We start from the raw sequence: 24,984 nt of genomic DNA, 5'->3' as shown, positions 1-24,984 counted from the left end.
TTGAATGATGGGCAACGCGTTTTTCTGTATACCTCTATGCTTCACTTCCCAACTTCTTCCCACATTGCTATTCCACAATTATTTCTGTTACATACAACAGCGTACCTCTAAAATTAGAGAGAACTGAAAAACTTTGGTAGTAGTAAATGTACAGTGAGATTAATCTTGTGCATGATTGCCAAATTAATCAATTTTTCAGGTGACATATTATGCCCGTCTTTTAATCTTGTAGAAGTAAGCACCTCTTTTCTAATCCTCTACAGACGAATTTATCAGTTCTTCAAGCATGCTTCATGGATAAAGAAAACTGAAGGAGGAGTTGGGAAATGCCGGCAAAAGCAGCAACTTACAAGCGCTTATCATAGCAAAATGTAGTTTCATGATTGACTGCATCTGCATACACTGAATCTCCATAATTTCAGGTCTAATGTGCTCTAATTTGAACGATTCCAAGAGCAAACACAGTTTTCCTTAATAAAATATCTAAATATTGCAGAAGGCATGAAACATATTACACAAATATATACATGCACCTGACCACATGCAGTTTTGGGTTTTTTAGGCAAGATTCATGAGGGTGAATCCAATTACTTGGTCTCTTAACTAACAAGGCCATCGATTTCAGTGAGTCCACTCTGAAGATCTCTTAGTTGGATTCAACCCACGGTATGCCATGGAACAAATCATGGGAAATTAACAAGCAAGCAGTTAGGCAGAGCTTAAGAGTAAAACAGCATGCCATTTATTACAAAATCTGGACCAGTAATTATTTGGATAAAGCTAAGGGGTGGTAGGGGACCAAATAACAAATAAGAAGCAGGAGGAAGCAGATACTAGACAGAGACATTTGGGCCATGAGGCACTTAGACTGGATATGGAATGTTCTTGAAGCTCACCTGCCACATCTGCCAGAGGGGGAGCCTGGGAGGGGCAGGAAGGCCTCCCTATTCACCTTAAGGTAGGGCCTAGGTGTTGGGACTATGCCTTGTTACGTCCCTTAAAATGGGCAAGGTTCAGCTCACCCAAGGTTGAAGTTAAGTTAGCACTGTACTCTTGTTGGCACCGCTGATTTCAGCAAACTTAATCAGGTGCTTAGATATTTGTAGCAATTCTAATCTGTTTTAGTATTTTAGCTTTTGCATGTTTTAAAGCATCGTTGTGATTTTTTTCTGGATTTTACTGTTTTGTCCTTTATAAACTGCTTTGAGGTTTTTTTAAAAAAACAACAGTCAAGTGGTATACAAAATCAAACAAACAAACAAACAAACAAATGTTCATCAACACCTGGCATGCCAAAAGTTCCCTACCCCGGCTCTATAATAATCAGTAATACATAGGTGGCTTCTGCTACTCCACGAAACCAGTCAAATTAAGATTTGCTATGAAAAATGTTTCTGCTCACCAGCTGAGACAATTGGGATTTACCTCCCCTAACATAACAAACAAAAAATCTGAAGAACAGCAACAACATCTAAACCTTTCAACAATACTCTTCTGGGTCATTAGTCTTTTCATGATCCTTTTTTTAAAAAAATCAACACAGACAAGAGTTCAGAGTTTTCTTCTTCAGTACAGCTGTTCCTACATAGGCTTTCCCTACACAGCCTTGCAAAATTAAGGGGAAAAACATGTAGAACAGCAATTATTCATGTGCAGTATCTTTTATAAAATGGAGCATTGGGTGGAATCCCAGTGGTTGCCCTTGCACTCACAGGATGACTTTTGATTCAGCAGTTGTGTCTCATAGGTGGGTGGGACTGCAAGAGAGAGAGAGGAAAACTTACCTCCTTTTGTCTTCCATGATTGATGCTTCATTGAATCAATAACCCATCTGTGAATAGAAGGGCACTAACTGGATTCCACCCACTCTTCTCTTAAAACTGATCACATCTTCATCTGTTGTTTCATTTAAGATGACATTTTATCTTTACATGTTACATCTTGATCATTTTTAGCAAAAGAAAACACTTTCAATAACAGATTGCAATGTGCTTTGGCAAATCTTATTTCCTGTAAAGATAACTTTTCTGTCAAAGTATATACAGATATTTCAACCAATGGTCCAGCAACATCTTATCAGACAACTGTCAGAGTTCCTGTCAATTTATACCTTGACACACATGCTTTTTTAGTCATGTGATCACTGAGTACTTTATGATGCTGACTGCCATATGGTGATCTGCCATTTTTCAGTTTTTCCCAGTTTTCTCCCCTTTGGCATTGCTCTAAATTTTTCTTTAGCCTCTCTTTTAAACCACAATTAATTCATCTATTTTCTTCTCACACAGTTGTTCCTCTCTGCTCCATATTTTAATATGAAAGCCTTTATTATTATCTTAACCCCTTGGGCTACCATAAAACCCTCCCCACTCTTTCACTGCCTTATCTTTTTCCTGCAAGCTTTAACTGATTCTGAATATTTTTGTTTGTCTGCATTGAATTTCCAGAGCAGGATTCAGCAGTGATTTCTTATCATGTCTCTCAATGCCAGAAGCTATTGGGAGGCATGGAAAAGCCAGGGTGAGATTCCACAGTAAGAAGCAGGCATGCAGCATGACTTTTGCTTCATTTTGGCTTACGGCAGATGATTTTATGTAAAAAGGATTACGTTTATTTCCTCTGACTAGGTTTCATAGAAAGAATGTTTAGAATAGCATAAATTTGTAATATAAAACTGCCTAAAGTTTTCTAGCATTCACTTTACACAAAAGCAAAACACATGGGTGTTAGGATGTAAACAAACCTAATTACCTATATGGTCACCACTGAACAACGCCAACATCCACTAGGGAGTTCTTCTGTACAACCTTATTATTATTTAGGGAAAGCAGACCTTTTTTTTTTAAAGGATTTAAGGATAAATATCCCATAACTCTAGATTTTTCTGAAGCAGGCTCTTAAATTCAAGGCAGGCCCAAGATATTTTGACACATGATGTAGAAACAGGTGATCTAATCATAGACCTCCACTGTCTTTTAGTTATTTATTTTTTGTCCCTCATAAGGGTCCTGAGGCTGTCTCCATCACTCTAATTCTAACAGCCTCTACACATATTTTTTATTCTCTTGGTGAGCTCTGGGCTATGAAACCTTACGCCGCAATAAATTGGTTAGTCTTTATGGTGCCACACATCTCTTTGTTGTTTAAGCACTATTGTAAAACACTCCGTGCATTGATCACACAATACAATGAGAAATCTATAAATAATTTAGAATGAAATCAACTGCACGCCAGTTGAACAGCTACAAATATTTTCCCTTAAATAGAAAGCTGCCTTGTACCAAGTCAGGCCTATGGTCTATCTTGCTCAGTACTACCTACACTGATTGGAAGTGGCTCTCCAGGGTTTCAAGCAGTGGTTTCTCCAAGCCCTACTGCTTAATGCTGGGGATTGAATCAATGATCTTCAGCATACAGAGCAGATGCTCTTACACCCTTGCAGTAGTTACAGAGTATGCAGAAAACTTTCCAATTTTATCCCAATAATACAGTATCTGATAATATGAGCCTCCAACTGAGTCATAATAAAATGCAACAAGGGATACTTGCAACAAGGGGCATTCTGCGAAAGCTTCCTACTGTATACCTAAGGGTGTGGGCACACAAATCTGTTACAGAATTTTTGAATCCTGAAGGAGGCAACAGAATCTTTACACTGCAATCCCATACTTCCCCACTCAGAAATAAATCCAATTAGATTCAGTGGGGTTTACTCCCAGATAGGTGGGCATAGGGGCTGCTTCCCAAAGCCTATAAGCAGTTCTGGTTCTGTGACATGTATGTAAGAACTGTAATATAAGCCTGCTGGATCAGACCAATGGTCCATCTCTTCCATCTCACATTGACTGTCCAGGTTCCTGTGAGAAGCCTGCATGCTAGACATGAGCACAATGACACTCTGCCCACCTGTGATTCCCAGCAACTGGTATTTAGAGGCAAGCTGTGTCCAGCACTGGAGGTAGTACACAGCCATCATGGCTTGTAGAGATCACTAGCCTTTTGCTCCATGAATACGTTTAATCCTCTTTGAAAGCCATTCAAATAGGTGGCCATCACTGCCTCCTGTGGGAGCATATTCCTTAGTTTAACTATGCACTGTGTGAACAAGTACTTTCTTTTATCTCTACTTAAAGTTCCAGTATTCAGAACTTTCTCCATGGCATGCATAATTTTATGAAATTCTATCATATCACTTCGTTTGCCTTTTCTCCAAACTAAACGTTCCCAAGCATTACAACGCTTCCTCATCAGGGAGTCACTCCTGGATCATTTTTGATTATGATATTGGCATCTTGATTTTCAGTTCCTTTCATAATGATCCCTAGCATGGCCTCCACTGCATATATCTCTCCATTCAGAGAATTGCCCATTTATTCTTACTCTCTGCTTCTTGCTACTTAACCGATTCCTGGTCCACAAGATGACCTCTCCTCTTATTCCATGACTACTAAACTTACTCAGGAGTCTTTGGTGAGGTAACTTGTCAAAAGCGTTTGGAAAATCAAGAAAAGTATGTCAACCAGATCACCTCTGTCTATATGCTTGTTGACACTCTAAAAAACAACAACACCCCAATAGGTTTGTGAGACAGGACTTGCCTTTGCAGAAGCCATATTGGCTCTGCTTCACGAAGCCTTGTTCTGCTTGGTTACTTTATCTTTAACAATACTTTCCCATCAGTTTCCCCAGGACAGATGTTAAGCTAACTTGCCTGTAATTTCCAGGATAACACCCAGAACCAGTTTTTTTTTTAAAAAAAAAATTAATTAGGTGTTTCATTGGCTACTTTAAAGTTCTCATGTATGCAGGACAGGCTGATTTGGGACAAGTTACATATTTTTGTTAGAAAATCAGCAATCCCACATTTGAGCTGTTTGCAAATTGTTAGGTGGATGCCATCTGAGCCTGGAGATTTGTCAACTGACTCTCTCCCTCAGTTCCTCTTTTCCGCAAACATTTGTTCAGGCACTGAGATCTGCATTATATCTCCCACTGTGAAGACAGATGCAAATAATTCATTCAGCTTCTCCACAACCTGTTTCTTCTCCTTTAGCACACATTTGACTTCCTTGTCATCCAAGGGTCCAGCCACTTCCCTAGATAGTTTCCTCCTACTAATGTGTTCAAAAAACTTTTTGTTTGTCTTACTATTTTTTAGCAATGTTCCCCTCAAATTCTTTTTTAGCATTCTGTCTGCTTGCACTTTTTGTGCGTGCCAAAGTTTATTCTCCATTTTGCTCTCTTCATTTGGGCAAGACTTACAACAACAAAAAGAATAAACTAAAAAATGTATTTATACACCGTGCAAATATGATTATACTTCACATCAAAATCTTTCATTGAGAACGAAAAAGCATAACCAAAAACTTTAATTGCTAGTATATTCATAAGTCACAGATACATCATTTGTACAATTGCACTTTCTCTCTTGTACAAAGACTTTCTCCACCATGTTTTATATTTCCTGTTAGCAGTAAATACAAATAATGCCCAGTGGAATACTAATGTGGCCTTTAGTTTATTGTAAGTAATGTAGATTTACAGAGGAACAGCTAAACTTCAATTTGAGATATAAAGAGCCACAACAACTTTGAATGTGGATGCTTTGATAGAGCCCATGGAGTATGACTGAATAAGCTTAATAAAGATTAATTCCCTTGGAAGAAAGAACTCTTCTCTGAATAAATTACTTTCTCTATATTGAAATGTTAAACAGATCATTCTAGTACAAATTAAAACTGAACACTGAACACTGCATTGCTGATATTTCTAGATGATAATATTAAAAATAACTTGGGAGAATAGAAAAGTAATTCAAAAACTTAATACAAAAGGAAAAATACTTTTTTTATAGATTACTGTGCTGTCATTCAATATGTGCAATTGTCCAGGAATTTAGTGGCAGTTCTGTGTGCATTATAAAACTCTGGTGTGTGAACTGGGAATGGAATGAAACCACCATTTTCTTGTTTAGTCCTCCCAAGGCTTTTGCATTCTCTCAAAGGAGTCAACTGCAAGCTCCCCCAGCCTACCTAAATACAACGCAACCAAGCACACTCTACAGTTGATGTCACTACTAACCCAAAGGAGTCATGCAGCAACTGTTAGCATGCTCAAGTTAAAGGAACAACACAACTAAAGATAGCAAAGTGACTGATATTAGATAGCATGAGTACATTACTTCTTCCTAAATATCTAATTACTATCTCTAGCTGTGATGCAAGGTTTCCAGCACATGATCCAAAGCATGCTTTCATCTGTGCAATAGACAGAATAAAAACAGTACAACCATGTTATTAAATCTGACAATCCTTTCCAAATGGATACAAAAATGCAATTACAAATATTCATCAGTTGCATTCTTGGCAGCATATTAGTAAATTTATGTAATATTTTTCAGCATACTGCTGTCTACATTTTAACAGTTCCATTCCAACATTTATGTTTATGGCAAATTAAAATGGACATTCATTCTCTTTTTTATTCTCAGTAAGATCATGTAGAACTAATGGCAATTAAACTTATTCCATATATCATCTGTATTTGTCTGGTCAACACAAAGAAATGCTCATTCAAATTTTGACACTGTACTGTTGAAATAATATTAACAACTGTAGGCAGTTGCAAATATTCCAGTGCTTTAGAAGGAGCTTTTCACTCCTTACATATCCTGAAAAAGAGACACACTGACTAGGATCTACGGTTGGCAAAGATTACTCAAGTTAGGATGAAACAGAGGGCAGGGAAAATGTCACTAAAACAGCATGGGAAGGGCAGTGGCTGCAAAATGACTGATAGATTAAGGAGTTATCCAGAGTGGACTGTGAGCCTGGTTGGAATTGCTACTTTTAAGTGGTAAAGAGAATTGGAATATCTTTGGCTCAGCTCTTGTTGTAACCTGCACAGTGAAAAACTATCATATTAAAATCAAACTTGCAAAACACAGAATTGCTCCTCATAGCAACTGTGAAAACAACTAATGGTATTTTCAGTGAATACCAGTGGGCTAGCCATGTTAGGCTGTGTACAAATGTATGTAATTTCAGTAGTGAAGCTGCTGTGGAACACAGTCAGACACAACATTCTGCTCTGAACTGAGCCAACAGGGAAACCTGTTCTGCTAGGATGCAACAGAAGCTGGCTCTACATAATACTGATTGACTTGCTTCTGTGATGCCACAGATTACTTACAGTGGTACCTTGGTTTACGAACTTAATCCATTCCAGAAATCCATTCTTAAACCAAAGCGTTCTTAAACCAAGGTGTGCTTTCCCATAGCAGTGGGGGACTCAGTTTACAAAAGGAACACACTCAACAGGAAGCAAAACATGTTCTGCTTCCAAGGCAAAGTTCACAAACCAAAACACCTACTTCTGGGTTTGCAGCGTTCTTAATCCAAGTTGTTCATAAACTAAGCTTTTCTTAAACCAAGGTACCACTGTATTTCTTTTTTGCTTTAAAAACAGTGGGTGGAACCTAATTGGTGTCACTCTGTTGAAGGAGGGAGGAAACTTCCTGTGATTCCTCTTCCTCTCTGCAGACCTCTCCCATTTACTCCACAGCCTTGGAAACCCTATAGAGCAGCTGGGAGATTTCATGGGAGCTGCAGGAAAGAAGGAAGTGCCTAATATTGCCCCTCACCTTCTAATTACGATATATGTCTTCTGGCAGCAGAACACCGCCAATGGAATCTTTCTTTCTTTCCTTCCACTAAATTAACTTTGAAATTGATAAGGATATAAATGACATTTTAAACAATACAAGAGATATCCCATCTGAAGCTTTGGAGGAAGGGGGTGATGAATGCTAAACAAGCATTTGATTCAGAGTCAAGTACATCTGTTGCTTATGTAAACGCAGCAGAAACAACACTCAACACATGGAGAAAAAAACACATCCAGTCCAGATTCAAAGTACAACAATGTGCAGTGATGAAAATAGAGCCCTAACACACTTTAAAGGAGGCATGGGGAACTTGTTGTTCTTGGACTGCAGCTCCCATAATCCCCGAACATTGACTTTACTAGCTGGGGCTGATGGGAGTTGGAGTCCAACAGAGCTTTTCCTGCAAAAAGCTTGGGGAACAGAGAGCTTCTAAGTGCAGGCTGGTGCCTGGAAAGAGCAGAGCAATGGATAAGCCCTCAGAGAAGGAGCTAGTCTTTCATTTCCCACTTCTGCATGTGCTGTTTCATATGCAAGATTCCCCTACTGCCAACTCCTTCCCCATGACTGCCCTTCTCTTACTTACGGAGAGCTGTGCTCAGAGTAGGCCTGTGAACATATGCACAAAACACAAGACTGAATGATGCCTTAACAAGTTTATTGTGGCATAAGCTTTTGTGAGCTAAAGTCCACTTCTCTAGATTCGCTTGGATGCTCTGTAAAAGTGAAGTACTGAAGGGGATTAGAGGATTTCATTGAATAAACGAAACACATGGCATAGAGCTAGACCTTATTCATGACCCAAGAGAATTTGCTTTTGGAGGGTTGGTTTGCACACACCCTGAATGTGATGTTTATCTTACAATATCTACAGTTTTGTTCTGACCCTGATGCTAACCATGAAAAAAAGAGACTCAGTGAATGTGCCTTAGTTACTGTGTGTCAACTATTAAAGTTAATGTACTGGCATACCTAAGAACATTGACTCTTAGGGTAATACAATGCAGCTCCAATCTAGCAAAACTATGATGGTGTTCAGCCAGTAAAGGTAAAGGGATCCCTGACCATTAGGTCCAGTCGTGACCGACTCTGGGGTTGCGGTGCTCATCTTGCTTTATTGGCCGAGGGAGCCGGCGTTTGTCCGCAGACAGCTTCCGGGTCATGTGGCCAACATGACTAAGCCGCTTCTGGCGAACCAGAGCAGCGCACGGAAACGCCGTTTACCTTCCCGCCAGAGCGGTACCTATTTATCTACTTGCACTTTGATGTGCTTTCGAACTGCTAGGTTGGCAGGAGCAGGGACTGAGCAATGGGAGCTCACCCCATCATGGAGATTCGAACTGCCGACCTTCTGATCAGCAAGCCCTAGGCTCTGTGGTTTAACCCACAGCGCCACCCGCGTCCCATGTTCGGCCAGTAGCATGAGCCAAAACAGGGCATATCCAGGTAGCAGCATTCAAAACTTTGTTCCCTCAAGCCCTCTCCCGAAAAGTACCACAAGCTATGAGATCCCTGGGGATGGAATATTAATTTTCCTCCCATTGGAGTCAGTGGGAGAGGTGGGGAGGAATGTCTAAAGGAAGAAGAAAGTGACCCCCCCCAACTTTCTGCCATAGTCATAGCTCTGTGGCATGGCTTGTAGTGCTAACTCCACCATGCGATCTCCCACCATAATTTGCATTAAAGCACAAATAAATTGACATTTTCTTTCCAATATAGAGTTACAATATGGAGTTACTCTTCAGTGAAGAGTATCCAGCTGTTTATATAGAATTAACTATGTTTGTTTCAGTCATGCTTTTTAACCCAATCCTTAAGAGGGAAACTATCTCACTCCTTTCTCCTGGGCCGTGTCCAGAAAGTGGCGGTGGGGGATGAGTGTTCAGACCCCTGGGCTCTCACATGTGGGGTGCCTCAGGGTTCCGTCCTCTCCCCCATGCTTTTTAATATCTATATGAAGCCGCTGGGAGAGATCATCAGGGGGTTTGGGCTGGGTGTTCATCAGTATGCAGATGACACCCAGCTCTACCTCTCCTTTAAATCAAAACCAGTGAAGGCGGTGAAGGTCCTGTGTGAGTGCCTGGAGGGTGTTGGAGGATGGATGGCGGCTAACAGATTGAGGTTGAATCCTGACAAGACAGAAGTACTGTTTTGGGGGGACAGGGGGCGGGCGGGTGTGGGGGATTCCCTGGTCCTGAATGGGGTAACTGTGCCCCTGAAGGACCAGGTGCGCAGCCTGGGAGTCATTTTGGACTCACAGCTGTCCATGGAGGCACAGGTTAATTCTGTGTCCAGGGCAGCTGTCTACCAGTTCCACCTGGTACGCAGGCTAAGACCCTACCTGCCCACGGACTGTCTTGCCAGAGTGGTGCATGCTCTAGTTATCTCCCGCTTGGACTACTGCAACGCGCTCTATGTGGGGCTACCTTTGAAGGTGACCCAGAAACTGCAATTAATCCAGAATGCGGCAGCTAGACTGGTGACTGGGAGTGGCCGCCGGGACCACATAACACTGGTTCTGAGAGATCTGCATTGGCTCCCAGTACGTTTCTGAGCACAATTCAAAGTGTTGGTGCTGACCTTTAAAGCCCTAAACGGCCTCGGTCCAGTATACTTGAAGGAGCGTCTCCACCCCCATCATTCAGCCCGGACACTGAGATCCAGCGCCGAGGGCCTTCTGGCAGTTCCCTCATTGCGAGAAGTAAGGTTACAGGGAACCAGGCAGAGGACCTTCTCGGTCGTGGCGCCTGCCCTGTGGAACGCCCTCCCACCCAGCAGATGTCAAAGCAATAAACAACTATTTTACTTTTAAAGTCATCTGAAGGCAGCCCTCTTTAAGGAAGTTTTTAATGTTTGATGCTGTACTGTTTTTTAATATTCAGTTGGAAGCCGCCCAGAGTGGCTGGGGAAATCCAGCCAGATGGGCGGGGTATAAATAAATTATTATTATTATTATTATTATTATTATTATTATTATTACAATTAATGCCAGATAGTTGAATCTACATGCATGCCCAAGGGCTTCAAAGTTATCAAACCCTCAGGGTTATTAGTTATGTCCTGGAATACACAACATGTTACACAATTGCAAGAGGAATGGGACAACTTTTGGCATCAACTTGCTTAGCTGTATTGTCTGGTGCAATATATTTTGGAAACCAATTTGAGGTTTGTTTACTTTTACAATCAATATAAGTATATAAATTTTGTGAAGTAAATAAAAAAGTTGAAACTGCTATTAATTTATTGTTTTTACTGATGCTTTAGTGATGCTGTCATGTGTGGTTTTTATATTTGTTTTTATTGTTTCTGTTTTATTGTACTTTACTATATTTTTATTGCATTTGTTGACCTGAGAACATTTGTTGCAAAAGCAGGAAACAAATTCAACAAATAATGAACAGAAAAACTATAATGTCATTATCAACCAATAACAAGATAAATACAGAACATAAATTACAATAGTGCATCATTCAGCATAATACTCGTAAATATTGCCATTGACAGGCCTTCCGGTTGGAATGTAGTCATGAAAGCTGAAAATAAAACATTTTGTAACTGTCCTTTAAACTAGTTTTTCATAGTAGCAAACAGATCTCTTTGTTTGAACAAGTATCCATTTGCTGTGTACCCTAAGTCAATTGAAATGTGTTCAAAGCAGCTATCATTTCAAATACAGAGCTCCTTTTATGTTGGTGATAATAAACAACTTTAACAAAATAATAAAGCCAGAATTGGATTTGTTTACATAATGATGCTGTAGTCAGCATCAAATTTTAAAATAGAAGCTAATATAAAATTAGTCCTATAGGGTGCCTAAGAGTCGCTGCCCAGCAGTCGCCACACTGCAAAAGTTTCCTGGCCTTTGCAAAACCTACCATATTTTTCTGTGTATAAGATATTTTTTCCTTAGAAATAATAGGCAAAAATTCCGGGTTGTCTTATACATGGATAGCAGAGGTGGGACAGGCGACTGGTGGCAGCAGGCAGCAGGAGATTGGCAGCAGTGATTGGGTGTGTGATTGGTTGCTACGGCAAGGCCTGCTTACGATTGGCTGCAGCTGCAGCAATAAGACGTTGATTTACAGCAGTGGCGAGGCATGCATGCAGTCGGCTGTGGTTGTGTCAAGTGTGCAGGTGGGCTTGGGAAGCGAACGTACAGACAATTAGTGGCAACGGTAATGCATGCGATTTGCACTGGCGGGCAGGCTGTAGAGCGATTGGCCGTGGTGACCCCCCCCCAAAAGCTCAATAACTCTGGGCAATTTCCCCAAAATTTTAGTTGTGGTCCCCAAAAATAGGGGGGAAATATGGCATATACCATTTACAAATCCGGAAAAGAACATGGTATGGCTTCAAGCACCAGACCTGAAGTGTATTGGGTCTATTCAGCTTCTATTTCTACCAGCCATGAATAACCATTTCTACTATCTTCAATAGAAATAACTAGTATATTGCATCGGTAAGGCATGTCTGTTCAACAGTGGGGTCTCAAATTTCAGCAGCGCCCTGTGTAACACCAAAATCTGGCACCCCTATGCCTCTTGTTTTCCATCTATTGCATAGTTGCAGTGTCCTGAGGTTCCACGCCCTATGTAACCAAACTGGACTCACTCCCTTAAATCCGTCTCTGTGTTCAACATGCTGAATTACAATCTGGCTTCTTATCACAAGCACAAACCTGAAACCTGTTATTACATAGAAGGATTTGCAGCTTTCAAACTAATTTTTTTGGGGGGGGACATAAACTAGAGAGTCAGAGTTTTACTAATATATGGTATTTACGTGCTGCATGAATTTGTTAAACATATTGTTAATTTACTAATCTGAAATGTAAAGTGGATTATTTTTTTAAAAGAGATTAATTATGGCCTCAGTTAGCATATCAATTGAACCAAACCATAGTTTAGAGTGTTTGGGCTCCTGGAAAGTACAGTATATGTTCACCACTTTGCTCCTCCCTAGTCATTTTCCTGCTAAACTGCACCAAACTGCGCTTTGGTTTAGCATGTTGTCTGAACCCAGATTCAAGGTTTACTTCTCTTCGGACAAATCACAAGCTGCAACCATGGTTTCGCCTTTGCACAACACACTAAGCCAAACCCCAGTTTAGTGTAGTGCAGCAGGAAAACAACCATGGAGGACAAAAATGACCACAACCTCTGATCTGGGAGCTCACACATTTGCTTCTTCATGCTAAGCCATTGTTTGGCTTAACATTACATGCAAATGAGAGCTATGTTTGTTTATTTCTGCTTTTATTGCTGTTTCTTACCTGCTTTTAATCTCGTTGAAGAAACAGATGTGACATAATTTTGGAAAATAAACTAAATTAACTACACACACACACACACACACACACACACACACACACACGTAGACTTAACCCTAAGGCAATGATTTTACTTCTTTGAAATGTTTATTTTCTATTGTAGAGTTCTCAAATTCCTTTGAACTCTTAAAAACAGAGTATGGAGCTACACACCTTTTTCACAAGAAGTTGAATTTGATAGTTGATAAAATACAGCCAGCTTTAATATATTAAAGTTTCACTGATAAAATTCAAAAACACAGAATTATGAAAATGTATTTTGCATCAAGATCTAACACCATATAAAAGTGAAAGAGAGAGAAATAATATTTTATGTTCTAGAAAAGAACATGAAATCTTTATTTTTATGTTAATATTATGTTTGCTAATGTCATGAGAATATTAATGACAAATAGGAGTCAGTGCAAATAAAATATAAGTGAAATTTAAAGTGAAATACATTCTCTGCATGGTCCATGACTTTCATGTTTTAAAACACGCTAATAAAATTCAGTTTTCACTTACTGTCCCTGTCTATTCTGCTTGGTACATTACCACAAGCACTGAGTCACAATTTCCGCCTACATTTTTTTAAAAAAAAATTAGGTAGAAACATGTATTTAGCAAATATAATTATCACCCACACATGTCTTCATTTCCTAAGTATCCCGTGGCTTAACTGGAATGGATGTTGAGAGAAGCACGTACAACAAGAGGAATGGCATCTCTTTTGCAATTAAAATTTAATTGCTCCCCAAATACAGCAGCTGAGAAACGACACTATAAATGCTCTTGCTGCATGGCCTCTGCATTCAGTGAATAACTGCTCCATCCAAAGCTCTGTGGGAATCATAAGCCCCAATTTGCCAAAGTGTGCTAGCTGTCAGACTAGCCTAGAACATTCAGGTCTGACTTCCTCTGGTATATGAGCATCTAGGTTGCCAGATGCTCCACTTTGAAGGAAGCTCCCCTTTGCCTTGCTCCTAAATATGACAGCTTGATAGATTATCATGGGTGCACATACTATGTCCCATAGGATAGGTGTCAGAAACATCACATTTAACTCTGTGGAATTCTTAGCAATAAAACACAAGGAGGTGAGAAAGCAATCTATACTTAGCAGCCTCTTCTACTCTATGGAATTTCAAACAGTACTGCAGCCCAGTGTTTGTGCCTTTTTCTGGGGAAACCACTAAGACCAGCATTTGTGGGAACTTCTATGGTGTGCCAACAAAGGATCTGGGCACTCACATTAGTCATATTCTCCCATCAATCCCAGGACTATCTTGATGCATCCATCACAAACACAACCAGCAAGCTCTGTAAATCCATCCACCTACCCTCCTTCAATTGTGTTAACAGCAAACTGCCCCACCGCTGCTGCTCTTCTACAAAGCTGGCCATTGGGGACTTGGGTGGGTGGAGGGAAGAAATGCTTGCCCCACCCCCACCCCCTTGCCATCAGGAATGGGTTAAAGCCCGCAACAGCTCCCAATAACAATTACAGCCTTCAAATGCTAATGGGTTCCCATGTCTCTCAGACACTTTCTTCGGTTTAATTGTCTTAATAGTCAGCTTCAAGCATCACTATTTTGGGGGGGGGATTTCTTCTTCTAAGGGACATTAATTAGTTTTAAATGATGTTAAATACCATCCCTGCCGTTACAAGGGCTTCTATGGGATATTTACAAGGAACAAGCAGTTGAGTAATTTAAAATCACTTTGTCGTCTTTATCCCCAGCTGCAGACTGAATATGGAGAAACACTGACCTGAAGGAAATCAACAGCAAGCCTTGCTCCCTTACTACTTTACCCTGCCACCCCTTCCCCCGATCTCCTCCCTGCAACCTTCATCTTCCTTTAGCTTAAAGGGAGTTGAGCTGCTCTCCCCCTGCCCCCATCCCTTAGGAGTATCCTTGGCAGCTCAGCAGTTTGAGCAGCTTCAGCTTTTCTTCTCCCACACCACTCAGCCTTGGCTGCCCTTAAAGAAAATCCTCACAGAACAACGTGTCAATTTTGCATTCCTTCACAAAGGCAACTTCTATTAGGGAGACTGGGAGCTTGGCTCTGCCTCTCCATAGACAGAGAGCTTTGTGACCATGTAGGAACCAGGGAGAGAGAAAACATTTCCTGCATTAAAATGCAACCTTCTACAGCACAGGGACTACGTTAGGGAATGTCAGCCTATCTAACTAGACCATTTTGAATTTTAATCACACACATCAAGTGTTTTCTGTATTTATAGCTTAGTTCAATGACGTTTCTACATTTGGTTGCCTCCATTCACATCATTCTCTGTAGCTTTCTGACCCTGGTGCTTGTTTCCTTAAGATTTTACTACATCCACATTCTCTCCTTTTTTTTGCACCTGTCCATGATCAGCCACGGTACAAAGGCATGCAGAAAGAAGTTATTGACAGCACAGTCCTATACTCAAAAGTTAAGTCCCATTGAGTTCAATGGGGCTTACTCCTGTATAAGTGTGTATACAATTGTAGCCTGAATGAATTTCTAAGTGGCTCTTAGAAATGTATTGATAATAGATCTTTCATAGGTCAGCCAGCTATTTCTTTAAATAATTGCTTCTTCTTAACATAGCTTGCTGCTTAGTTATTTAATTAAAATGCAATCTCCAAATCATTCATATTTCTTTTTGAGACTATGGCTTCTTCTGGAACATCTCTTGCCTAAAGGTTTTTTTTTTTTTTTTAAGTAGCAGCTGGCCTCCTTGTGGACTTCTCTATATACCAGGAAGAGAACATGGTGGATGTCTCCAGTTTGTGTGCTTCCTAAAGTCTGATCTTACAAATCCTTATTGAAGCTCCATAATGGATGCTCCCTTATTTCAGAATACCTTGAAACAGATCTCACAAGGTGCCTTATGATTATCCCCCACCCTTGGCCTCTGGGATTCTGGCCAACCTGGATCTTTGGAACTTTGTTCAGGTTACCCATATGCCTTTGGAAATATCTTCCTTGCAAAGCCAAAGCAACAGGATCACAGGTGAATAAGCATATGGTAGCTGGGTGGTTGCAGTGAGAAGAAAGATAATAACTTGGCTTCCCAACCTGTCACAATTATTCTTAGCAGGTCTGAAAACAAAACCAGAAGTCCTCAATAAAATATGAGCACTCTTTAATGGAAATAATAATAAAAAACCCCTGCACTTTTCTATCAGATTAAATAAGAAAAATTAAATCCTCCCTCTTGGAAAGAATCCAGAGGATGACTGTCTGTGGACCTTCAGATATCCTTTCCTGCAGGCAGCTGGTGTGGAGTGCAACTCTGACAGACATATATATATATATATCAGGTGAATCAAAAACAAGAAAGGGCTGTAGGACAGCTGAGCCTTCTTGAAGAGCACCTACCTTCCTTCGGTGGTCGCTTGGCTTCCCTGGTGAGATTGCAGACCTGGGTGGTTTGCAGCTCCTGTGTGAGGCAGCCTTCCGTCTGTTCATTAAGGGGCAGCACTACATTATTGAGCAACACCAGGGAGTGGTCATCTCCCCCCCATTCTCCCAAGTGCTGAGGGCAGGTGCATTTTGTATACATGATCCCACAGGACTCTGTTCTCCCATTCTCAGATTTCAAGCAGCTCTCCAGCCAAGTGCATAATACGTGACAACCAAACTGGCTTGGGCTCACCTTGTTTAACACCAAAAATTCAAAGAAAGACTTTTGATCATCTTCCTTTTTGTATAATCCTATGAAATCGAAGGGGTAGACCCGGCGAATCTGAATGAAATTCTTATCGTACTGCAGAAATACAAAAGCATTCTTGGAATCACAGAGTTGCATTATAGAATGGTTATTCTTTAAGAGATCCTTAATTTTCTCATGGGAAAAATGATCGAACTGATAAGCCAACAGTGAAAAGTTAGAGCAGCTGAAGTCCTTTTTGGAAAATTTCAGGTAAATACTATATTTGGTTGGATCTGGGTTTTCCAGCGTCCAAGTGCAGTTTGTAAAGTTTTTGGGAAACATTTCGCTTACAGAATACGATCCATAAATGACCCCCTTCACCAGCGTTGAACACCAGAAGTCTTGGGCAGCATTAAATCCAAACATAACCAGTAGATAGGTGGAAAATATATAAATCAGCAAATTACGAACAGCCTTCATCCTATGTCATTTGGCCTGTAGGAAAGGAGAGGAAAGAAAAATGCAGGTCGGATGCTTCATGCAATGAAAATTAAACTCCTTCCAAAATTTCAGCCAGCTGTTTTCAATATTTCGGTTAGAATGTACGTATATTTTTCCTCTAAAGGAGGACTTCTTCGCCTTCTTTTTTATTTTTCTTTTAAAAAGAGAATTATAATACAAGGAAATTTTGGATGCTGTGTGAACAGTGCCACCATGTGGCCAGTTTAGCTGTCAAATTCTCCATATACAAATTTTCAAAAATAACATTTGCTACATTATTAATTGGAATGCCTCCTCCTGCTTAAAACATAGACAGTTTGGCAGCACATGACTCTCAACCCCAAATTAGGGTTCAATGGTCTTTGTCTGATAGCTCACAAGAGGACCAGTAATTGACTTTTAAGCTAAGGAGCCTTTCTATATAACATTTTCATATACTGCCAGAGGAGGGGGATTGGGAGCAGCTGTTGTTACACAATGTATTTTCTATTATGTTTTAGAAATAATTGTGGTGAAGTAGAGTCATGATTTTTAAAATGCACAAATTATTATTTGCTACAGATGGGGTACTATCTCCCATATGGCTGCATGCCATTGCGGTAGCATCCTGGTTATATTAAGATTTCATTTAAAAAGGAAACTCGGGAGGACATATCAAGATTGAGAAACACTGAAATATTGGAAGTGTTATCTTCAAAGGGAATATAGCAGGTTAGACAGCAATAACTTTTTGCTAGCTATCAGCAGAACTAAAATTTAGAAATCTGACTGCTACAATTTCTGTGTGATATACCTTCTTAGGATACACAAAGTCGATCTATAATATTTCACCCAAGATGGAGCTAGGCAGCATTTCTGTGCTAGAACTTCCCTCTGAAGCAGACCTGGATTATATGTCCTGGTTGTTCCTTGCCCTCTGTTGCTAACAGTTGTGTTTTCAAAATGTGTTGGTTAATGAAATCTACTGTCACCATTTCTCTTTACCAGCACCCTTTCTAAATATAGTAGTTATATTAGTCCTCTACCTGCAATCTTTACTTGCTCTTCTCTAATACAGGTGTAACTAAAGGAAGTGAGTCTTGGGTACATTTACCCACCTACGGAATAAATGCCATATAGCCCATTTTCAGCATTAATATTTATGAAGTTGTTTAGCCCTTAACAATTCTAGTTCTCTTTTGTAAGTGGTAGCTGATAAAAGTGACATTGAGGTAATGTTTTTAGTTGGCAACACTAACCTCTTCCATTGTTTGTCTGGAGGCAAACATAAAGAGTTACTGAGTTTTTGACACAGTCTCCCCTCTCTCTAGCTTTTTCATCTTCTCTCCGAATGACCAGGCATCTCCCACCCCCAATTGCGTAATGCTGAACAAATCGGAGGATTCAGTTCCCTCAAAGAGATTTTGTGCTTCCCAGATTATAAATTGCAGGCTCAGAACACTGAGAAGACAAAAACAGCAGTGGCTCTCTTGAAATGTGTAGTTTTAAAGGGAGAGAGGTTTCGGGAGGGGTAGAGGTATAGTTGTGGAAATCCCCCCCCCCCCATTACCCAAACCATTGGATTTTTTTCTCTTTGCTGAACATCACAAGCAAATGGCTTCTTTGCAAAACACACACATAACCACAACCACAGACTTGATAGGCCATTTCAAGGCTGAGAAGTGAACTTGCTATGGGTAAACACAGCAAATAATCATCTACTCTTTACAAATGTTGCTGGAGCACTTTACAGGCATTGCAGTTGTGCGCAGCATTGTTCAGGAGGTTCTAGGCACTGAAAGACAATTTAGCAGTAGAGCACTAAATTAGGAATTCCATCAGTGTGAGAAGAGCTGCCTCAAAATCTGAAGGGAATGTATTTGGTTTAAGATAATAAATGTCTGAGGAGGGCATGGGTGTGGGGGGGGGGCGCGGGGGGAACAGCCAGGTAAGATTTTTTAAATACTATGGTCTGCAGTGCTAGGCTGCTTCCTATAAAGAAAAGACAGCATTTTGGCTTTCACCCTCCTTCCTTTTCTTCTGAACAGGAAAGAGGCGATCCTCTGTCAACTACACAGGGCTCTCTTTTGGGTAGACTGGAGAGGAGAGGATTTTGGGTGACGATGCAGCAAATGCCAACGACGAGAAGTTCATCTTCTAAGCAGGAGGCTCCGATGGGGTTTTTTTTGGAGGTGAAGGGTGATACCTACTTTAGGGGAGGGAGGAAACAAAACTGTCCCCAAAAGATCTAGGACTGCTCGTCGAAATCTTTCCCACCGAAAAGCATCCTCGTCTTTTCCCACCCTCCTCGGTGACACTGTAGTTTAATCGAACCTAGACGGCGCCATCACTCCACGGATCTGCTCCGCCACGGAAGACCCACACACAGACTTCCCTTAAACTTCCTATTAACCTCAGGATCCCCCGCTTCCCTCTCCTTGCGAGAAAATCACCCCGATCGTGCGCTAGACCTCCCTGGGTCGAGCGGGAGGGCAGCCAATGCCTTGCCCAGTCGCCGAGGAGACTTCGCCAACTTTTTTCCAGGGGCGAGGAGGGAGCATTTGCGCGGAGGGGTCCCGCCAGGTGGTGCGTCGTGTCTCTCTCCCACCCCACCCACCCACCTCCCACGGCTCCTGTCTCTCCTTCGGCCCCGAGATCCCTCTCCTCCCCTCTCCCGCCCCAGCCTTACCTTCCACTCCGAAAGCAGGCAGGCTATTTCTCTAAGAAGACCCCACCGCCACAGGCACACGTCCCAAAAGCAGGCATGGAGAGGTTCCCCTTCGGGCGGAAGCGCCGTTGCCCATTTTCCTCAGCGCGCATTCAAAAAACCAAAAGCCGAAGAAGAAGAAGAAGAGGGCTGCTGAGGGGGAGGGAGAGAAGGGGAAGGGAAGGGAGGGAGGAAAAAAAAAAACCCCGCAGCAGAGAGAGGGGGAGGGAGGCTCAGCACGGCCAAAGGATGGCTTCCCTCAGATCCACCAAATCCAACCACATATAAAAAGAAGGGGGAGGGCAGCCAAAGCCCCCGACCACAGACTGCAGGAAAGAAGGGCGGGGGGCGGGTTGCAATGGACTTGGCTGGAAGGCAGAGGTTTTCTGGTGTTGTTTCACTTGGGAATAAAGTGTCTCAACCCAACAGCGGAGACAGACCCGGCGAAGGAGATGAGCCCAGAAAGCAAACTCCAAGAGATCCGGCTGCCCTATTGCAGATTTGTTGGCGGGCTTTGGCTCTTGGCGGCTGTTGTCAGTCGGCTGGGTCTCGTTCTCTTTTCGCCGCCTTCCTCTTCTTCTTCCTCCTCCTCCTCTCCCTCCCTCCGGCTCTCAAGTACCTGAGGGAAGGACAGCGGCTGAGGTGGAGAGGTGGATGGGGATGGCTGTACAATCTCTCCCTCGCAAGCTATAGCCTCGGCCGAGGATGTCGAAGAGCTTCTTCGAGCGCGGAGGGGAGAGGAAGGAGTCCGCGAGATAGCGAAGGGAAGGCGGCGAAGCTCGGAGGGAGCGCGGGAAGAGCGAGCCACGGTGAGTGTGGGTCTCTGTGTGTGTGTGTGGCGTGCGCGCGCGCCCCTCTCTGGGTGAAGGAAAGAGAATGGAGATGTGTGTGAGCTCCAGTGTGCGCGTGTGCGCTTTCCCCCCTCTCCTCTGTGTGTGTGTGTGAGGAAATGAGCGCGCGCGCGCTACTCCCTCGCGCTGTCTCCCGTGGCGAGTGCGCCCCGCGCTCGGCTGTCCGCGCGCGTTTGTGGCTCCACCACCTCGCTCCCTCCCACCCTTCCTTTCCCTCCGCCGACCGACAGCTCAGGCTCTGGGAGCGCAAGCACCGCGCGCTCCGCTCGACGTCCTCTCCGCGCCTTTCTCCGCCGTGTGCGCGTGCGCGAGGCAGGCTTCCCTCTCGGCTCCGGCAAGTGGGCCCGGCACGGCGGTGTGATTTCGCACGTCACAGCTACTCAACCCCAAGCACGTCTCTCCCCCCTCCCCTCCCCACAACAAGCCGGTCTTTTTCTGCGTCTGGGAGGTTTTTCCAGCTTCAGTTCCCACACGGCTGTGGCTGGCTGCGAGCGAAACTCGGAGGCTGGGGGAGAGAAGGGGGCGCGCGCGGGAGAGAAGAGCGAGAGCGCAGCCTTTGATTTCTCTCTCTCTCTCTCCGTCCTCTCACCCCCCCCCCACCTCCACCACCCGCCGCCTCCCTCCTTTCGCTCTTTGCTCCTAAAGCGTAAAGCCCTCTGTCGCAGCCCCAAGAGCTGTCAGTTCGCCACCGCGATGCAGATTTAAATGATCTGGCGCTCCGAGGGAAAACATCGCAGCTCTCAAAGTGCCGCCTTCCACTGTTGGGAACAATAGCAATTTCTTCCGCGAGGCTGCAATTAACACCTTGTTTGTTCTTTGCCCAAAATCTAGGGGGCTCTTGCTTAGGATTGTGGCAGCATTTTCATGGCTGGAAAGAGAGAGAGAGACTCAATCAGTCTGCAAATAGCAAGTGATAGTGACTCCGGAAGCCTGTGATTTCTGCTTCTTTCCCTACTCTCTCTTTTTTACCTAAGTTATCGTCTGTGGGAAGGGCGGGTGGATTTGAAGAGAGGGAATTGTTCCACTGTTTTCTTGCCTGTCTTGTTCGCGGCGACAGGAATTCGCCTGCTTTAATTTCTGTGTCAGGATAGGGGGACGCCTGATGGCGTAAATATGTGATCAGTTGTTGTTGTTCTTATTGCTGTTGTATTTTTTTAACATCTTTTATTTTTTGAGCTGGGACATGTTTAAGACTGATGGCAGAAAACTGAATGGCCATGGAAAGTAAGATTAGCCCGTCCGGAATAATTTCTGGAAAAAGGAACGCAACTGAATGACAATAGGTATGAATAGTTTAAAAGAAAATAATCAAAAAAAAAAAAACCCCCACCAATGCATCAGAACTGCACTGCAGAAGAAAGGAAAGGCAGGTCAGCTGGTGTAACTGAGCCCTGGGGTGGGGTTTGTCAGTAGGGCTCAAGGAACCCAGAGGAATGCCACAAATATGTGCATGCTGTGGGGGTGTCTGTGGAACTGAGGAAAGAAGGAAAACTGCAATGAGTGGAGTTGCAAGGCACAAATATGAAGGACTGGTCTAATAGGGAGGAATGTGCATCAAGATGCAGTGTTGGTCTCCAGAGTCCAATGGCAGTCCAAGCCTGAATTATAGCCTCTGAAATGGAAACAATTTGAAAAGCAAAATGACAGCAGAATCACAGTGTCCAGAAAAAGGGTGGCTTGTGGGATGATATTGTCTAGGTGAGAATGATGGCATGGAATGATACTGTCCAGATTAAAGTGTCAGCGTAATGGCAGAGCAGATTGGTAGTGGAACGGGCATGGAGAGCAAGCTGACAGTAAAATGACAGTGTCCAGAGCACAGAGGTATAGCAGTGCCCAGCGTGACACAACAAAATGGGTATTCCCAAAGTGAAACGACGTTAGGCAGGCTCGGGCACCAGTATGGCCGGGACTGGGCAGTTCTCAAAATGGAATGACATTGGAACAGGAGAGGATTAGTGAGGCTAATGGAGGTAGAGTACAGCTGTTGAATAGAGAATGTTGAGGGGGGATAAGCCGGAATAATAAGCAGCTTTTGTGGAGTCAGTGCAGTCACTCAGAAGCAGCTTTGGGAAATGGGTGAACAGTGGCAAGGAGCACATTGTGGTGAGTTGAATGAGAAAGTGGACATCACTGGCAGTACCATAGGTAGGTTGAGTGGCAAAAGGGAGAATGCGAAGAATAATATGAATGCCAAGGGACCAGATGGAAATGAAATTAGGATGTTGAATTGAAATCATGATGCTGAGCAATGGCTGAATTGTACCGGGCAGATGGAAGGGGTGCGGGAAGGAGTCTAAAGTCAGAGCAAACATCACACAAGATGACACTGAGGAGGACTCTAGGAATGGAAAAGATAAGTCTGCATTGGAGTGGTAAGAATGGCAATGAGGAGGCAAAGAGTGTATTGGGAATGAATTGTAGACAATGTGGTGGCTATGTAGAACCATTTTGATGGTTAGTTTGGACTAGGGAAGAAATGCATGAACTCAGTCTTGGAGAACTTTGATGGGAGATGATTGAATGACAAAGTGTGTGGGATGGAATGATAAAGCAGTGAGGGATTGCTGGACAGACCCATAATGGAATAATAGAAGTGTGATGGCACAAGTAGATTGATAAGGTTGAGTATCTGAAGGAGAAGACGAAGTAGTTTGGCTACTGGTTGTGTGGCCCAAGTAACCTGATTTTGTTGGACGAAGTAAAGCACAAGTTCATGGAAGAATGGGTGTGTGTATAAATGTGGGTGGGTTTATGCACACCCACTCAAGAATGAGGCAGAGTTGGTAGATATCCTTCACATAATGAAGTTACAAGCAGGCATAGCTGTCAATGGAAATTGTGACAGGCAGTGGTGGAAAAACCGTAACAATGACTATTGAGTCTTTCACAGGAAAGCAGGCCCTGTGGAGCACATAAGAAATACATCCTGAGAGAATTACTGTGCCCATCCTTCTGTGAGTAAGTGTGTGATGCACAAAGCAATATATGGTGCGAATTCTGCCAAGAACAACACATTCTGTTATCACTTCAGTCAAAGCTGCAGAACACTGACAGACCAAAACAAAGCACATAAGTAAGAACAAAATCTAAAATGGAATTCATTAATTCTATTAGTTATATTTTTATCCATCCTTTGCTCCAGGATCTTGGTGATCTTCTTCTTCTCTGGCAATCACTCGTAGCTGAGTAAGATTGTCTTCCATAAACATGGTTTTAACAAGGAGTTAGTAAGTGACTGTGGGGGCCAATTCTCGACCCACACATCCTTCCACAGTGGGGACATTGGTTTCCTGCTGGGAGTTGATCACAGTGTGGATTTGCCAAGCGTGCCTTCCTCTTAGCACGTTTCTCCCTTGTGTCCTGAGTTCGAGTGTCTTCAAAGCCCATGACACCTTTGGTAAAGGCTGTTGTCCAATTGGAGTGCTCACAGGCAAGTGTTTCCCAATTGTCAGTGTTTATACTACATTTTAAAAAAATTGCCTTGAGACAGTCTTTAAACCTCTTTTGTTGACCACCAGCATTACGCTTCCTATTTCTAAGTTTGGAATAAAGTAGTTGCTTTGGAAGACAATCAGGCATCTGCACAGCATGACCAGTCCAATGAAGTTGATGTTGAAGAATCATTGCTTCAGCACTGGTGATCTTGGATCTCAGGATAGAGCATTTGTGGTCTCCCCACATTTTAACCTTCCAACAATCCTGCAAGGTAGGTGAGGTTGAGGGCATCTACTGAGCTTCATGGCTGAATAAAAGTTTGAGCCCAATCTCCTTGGTTAGTGCTCAACATTATTTCCATACTCTGATTCCAGAGTACGGTATGAAGGCACATGTCATGGGCCAGCACCTTGCTGAAGTTTTTCTGAATCTCTGGATCTGATCCATGGGTGTATAAGAAACCATCTGGGTAACACGTGTATGCCAAAACCATTGGGTTCCATGGTGGAAGAAAGGCAGGATATCAGTGCATAAGAAAAACAAAAACAGCATTACTTAACCACAGCAGAAGACCAAATGCAAACTCACATGAAGTGAGAGGATCTTTCTGAGGCCTGCTCATAACTATTGCATTAGGAACAGTAGTGCGATACCACAAAAAAATTATTCTCAATATTCCACAATTATTATATGCTGGACATTATACTTCTCCTTTGGGAGTTGGCATTGCACTGTGGTTTCTGCCATTATATCATGGACATTTCACTTGTCATGCCATTCATTGGCCATGACCAACCTTTCTTTCAGCCTTCTAACCTTCACTCCTCCACATGTTTCGCCTTCCCATTTCTACTTTGAATAGCTCCCTAGGTCTACTGTTGCTCTCCT

General features: G+C 42.6%; 1 protein-coding gene across 5 annotated transcripts in view; it reads right to left on the bottom strand.

The window, feature by feature from the left end:
- The window catches only part of ADGRB3 (adhesion G protein-coupled receptor B3), a 443,824-nt gene extending 422,820 nt beyond the window's left edge, over nucleotides 1–21,004 (bottom strand). For 2 of the 5 annotated variants that reach the window (XM_083497326.1, XM_083497328.1), the window contains exons 1-2: nucleotides 19,790–20,998; nucleotides 16,347–17,115 (exon numbers count right to left, since the gene is read on the bottom strand). In XM_083497326.1, the coding sequence (XP_083353452.1) occupies nucleotides 16,347–17,100 (754 nt within the window). In that variant the 5' untranslated portion in view covers nucleotides 17,101–17,115; nucleotides 19,790–20,998. Of the gene's footprint in view, nucleotides 1–16,346; nucleotides 17,116–19,789 lie in introns of all 5 variants that reach the window. The other 3 variants (XM_083497330.1, XM_083497327.1, XM_083497329.1) reach the window with 3 other exon arrangements.
- Between the last annotated feature and the right edge of the window lie 3,980 nt (nucleotides 21,005–24,984).

This window comes from Podarcis liolepis (genome assembly GCF_965112155.1).
Source record: "Podarcis liolepis genome assembly, chromosome: 3".
In the NCBI taxonomy this organism is placed as follows: domain Eukaryota; kingdom Metazoa; phylum Chordata; class Lepidosauria; order Squamata; family Lacertidae; genus Podarcis; species Podarcis liolepis.
This window is presented reverse-complemented; position numbering and strand designations above follow the sequence as displayed.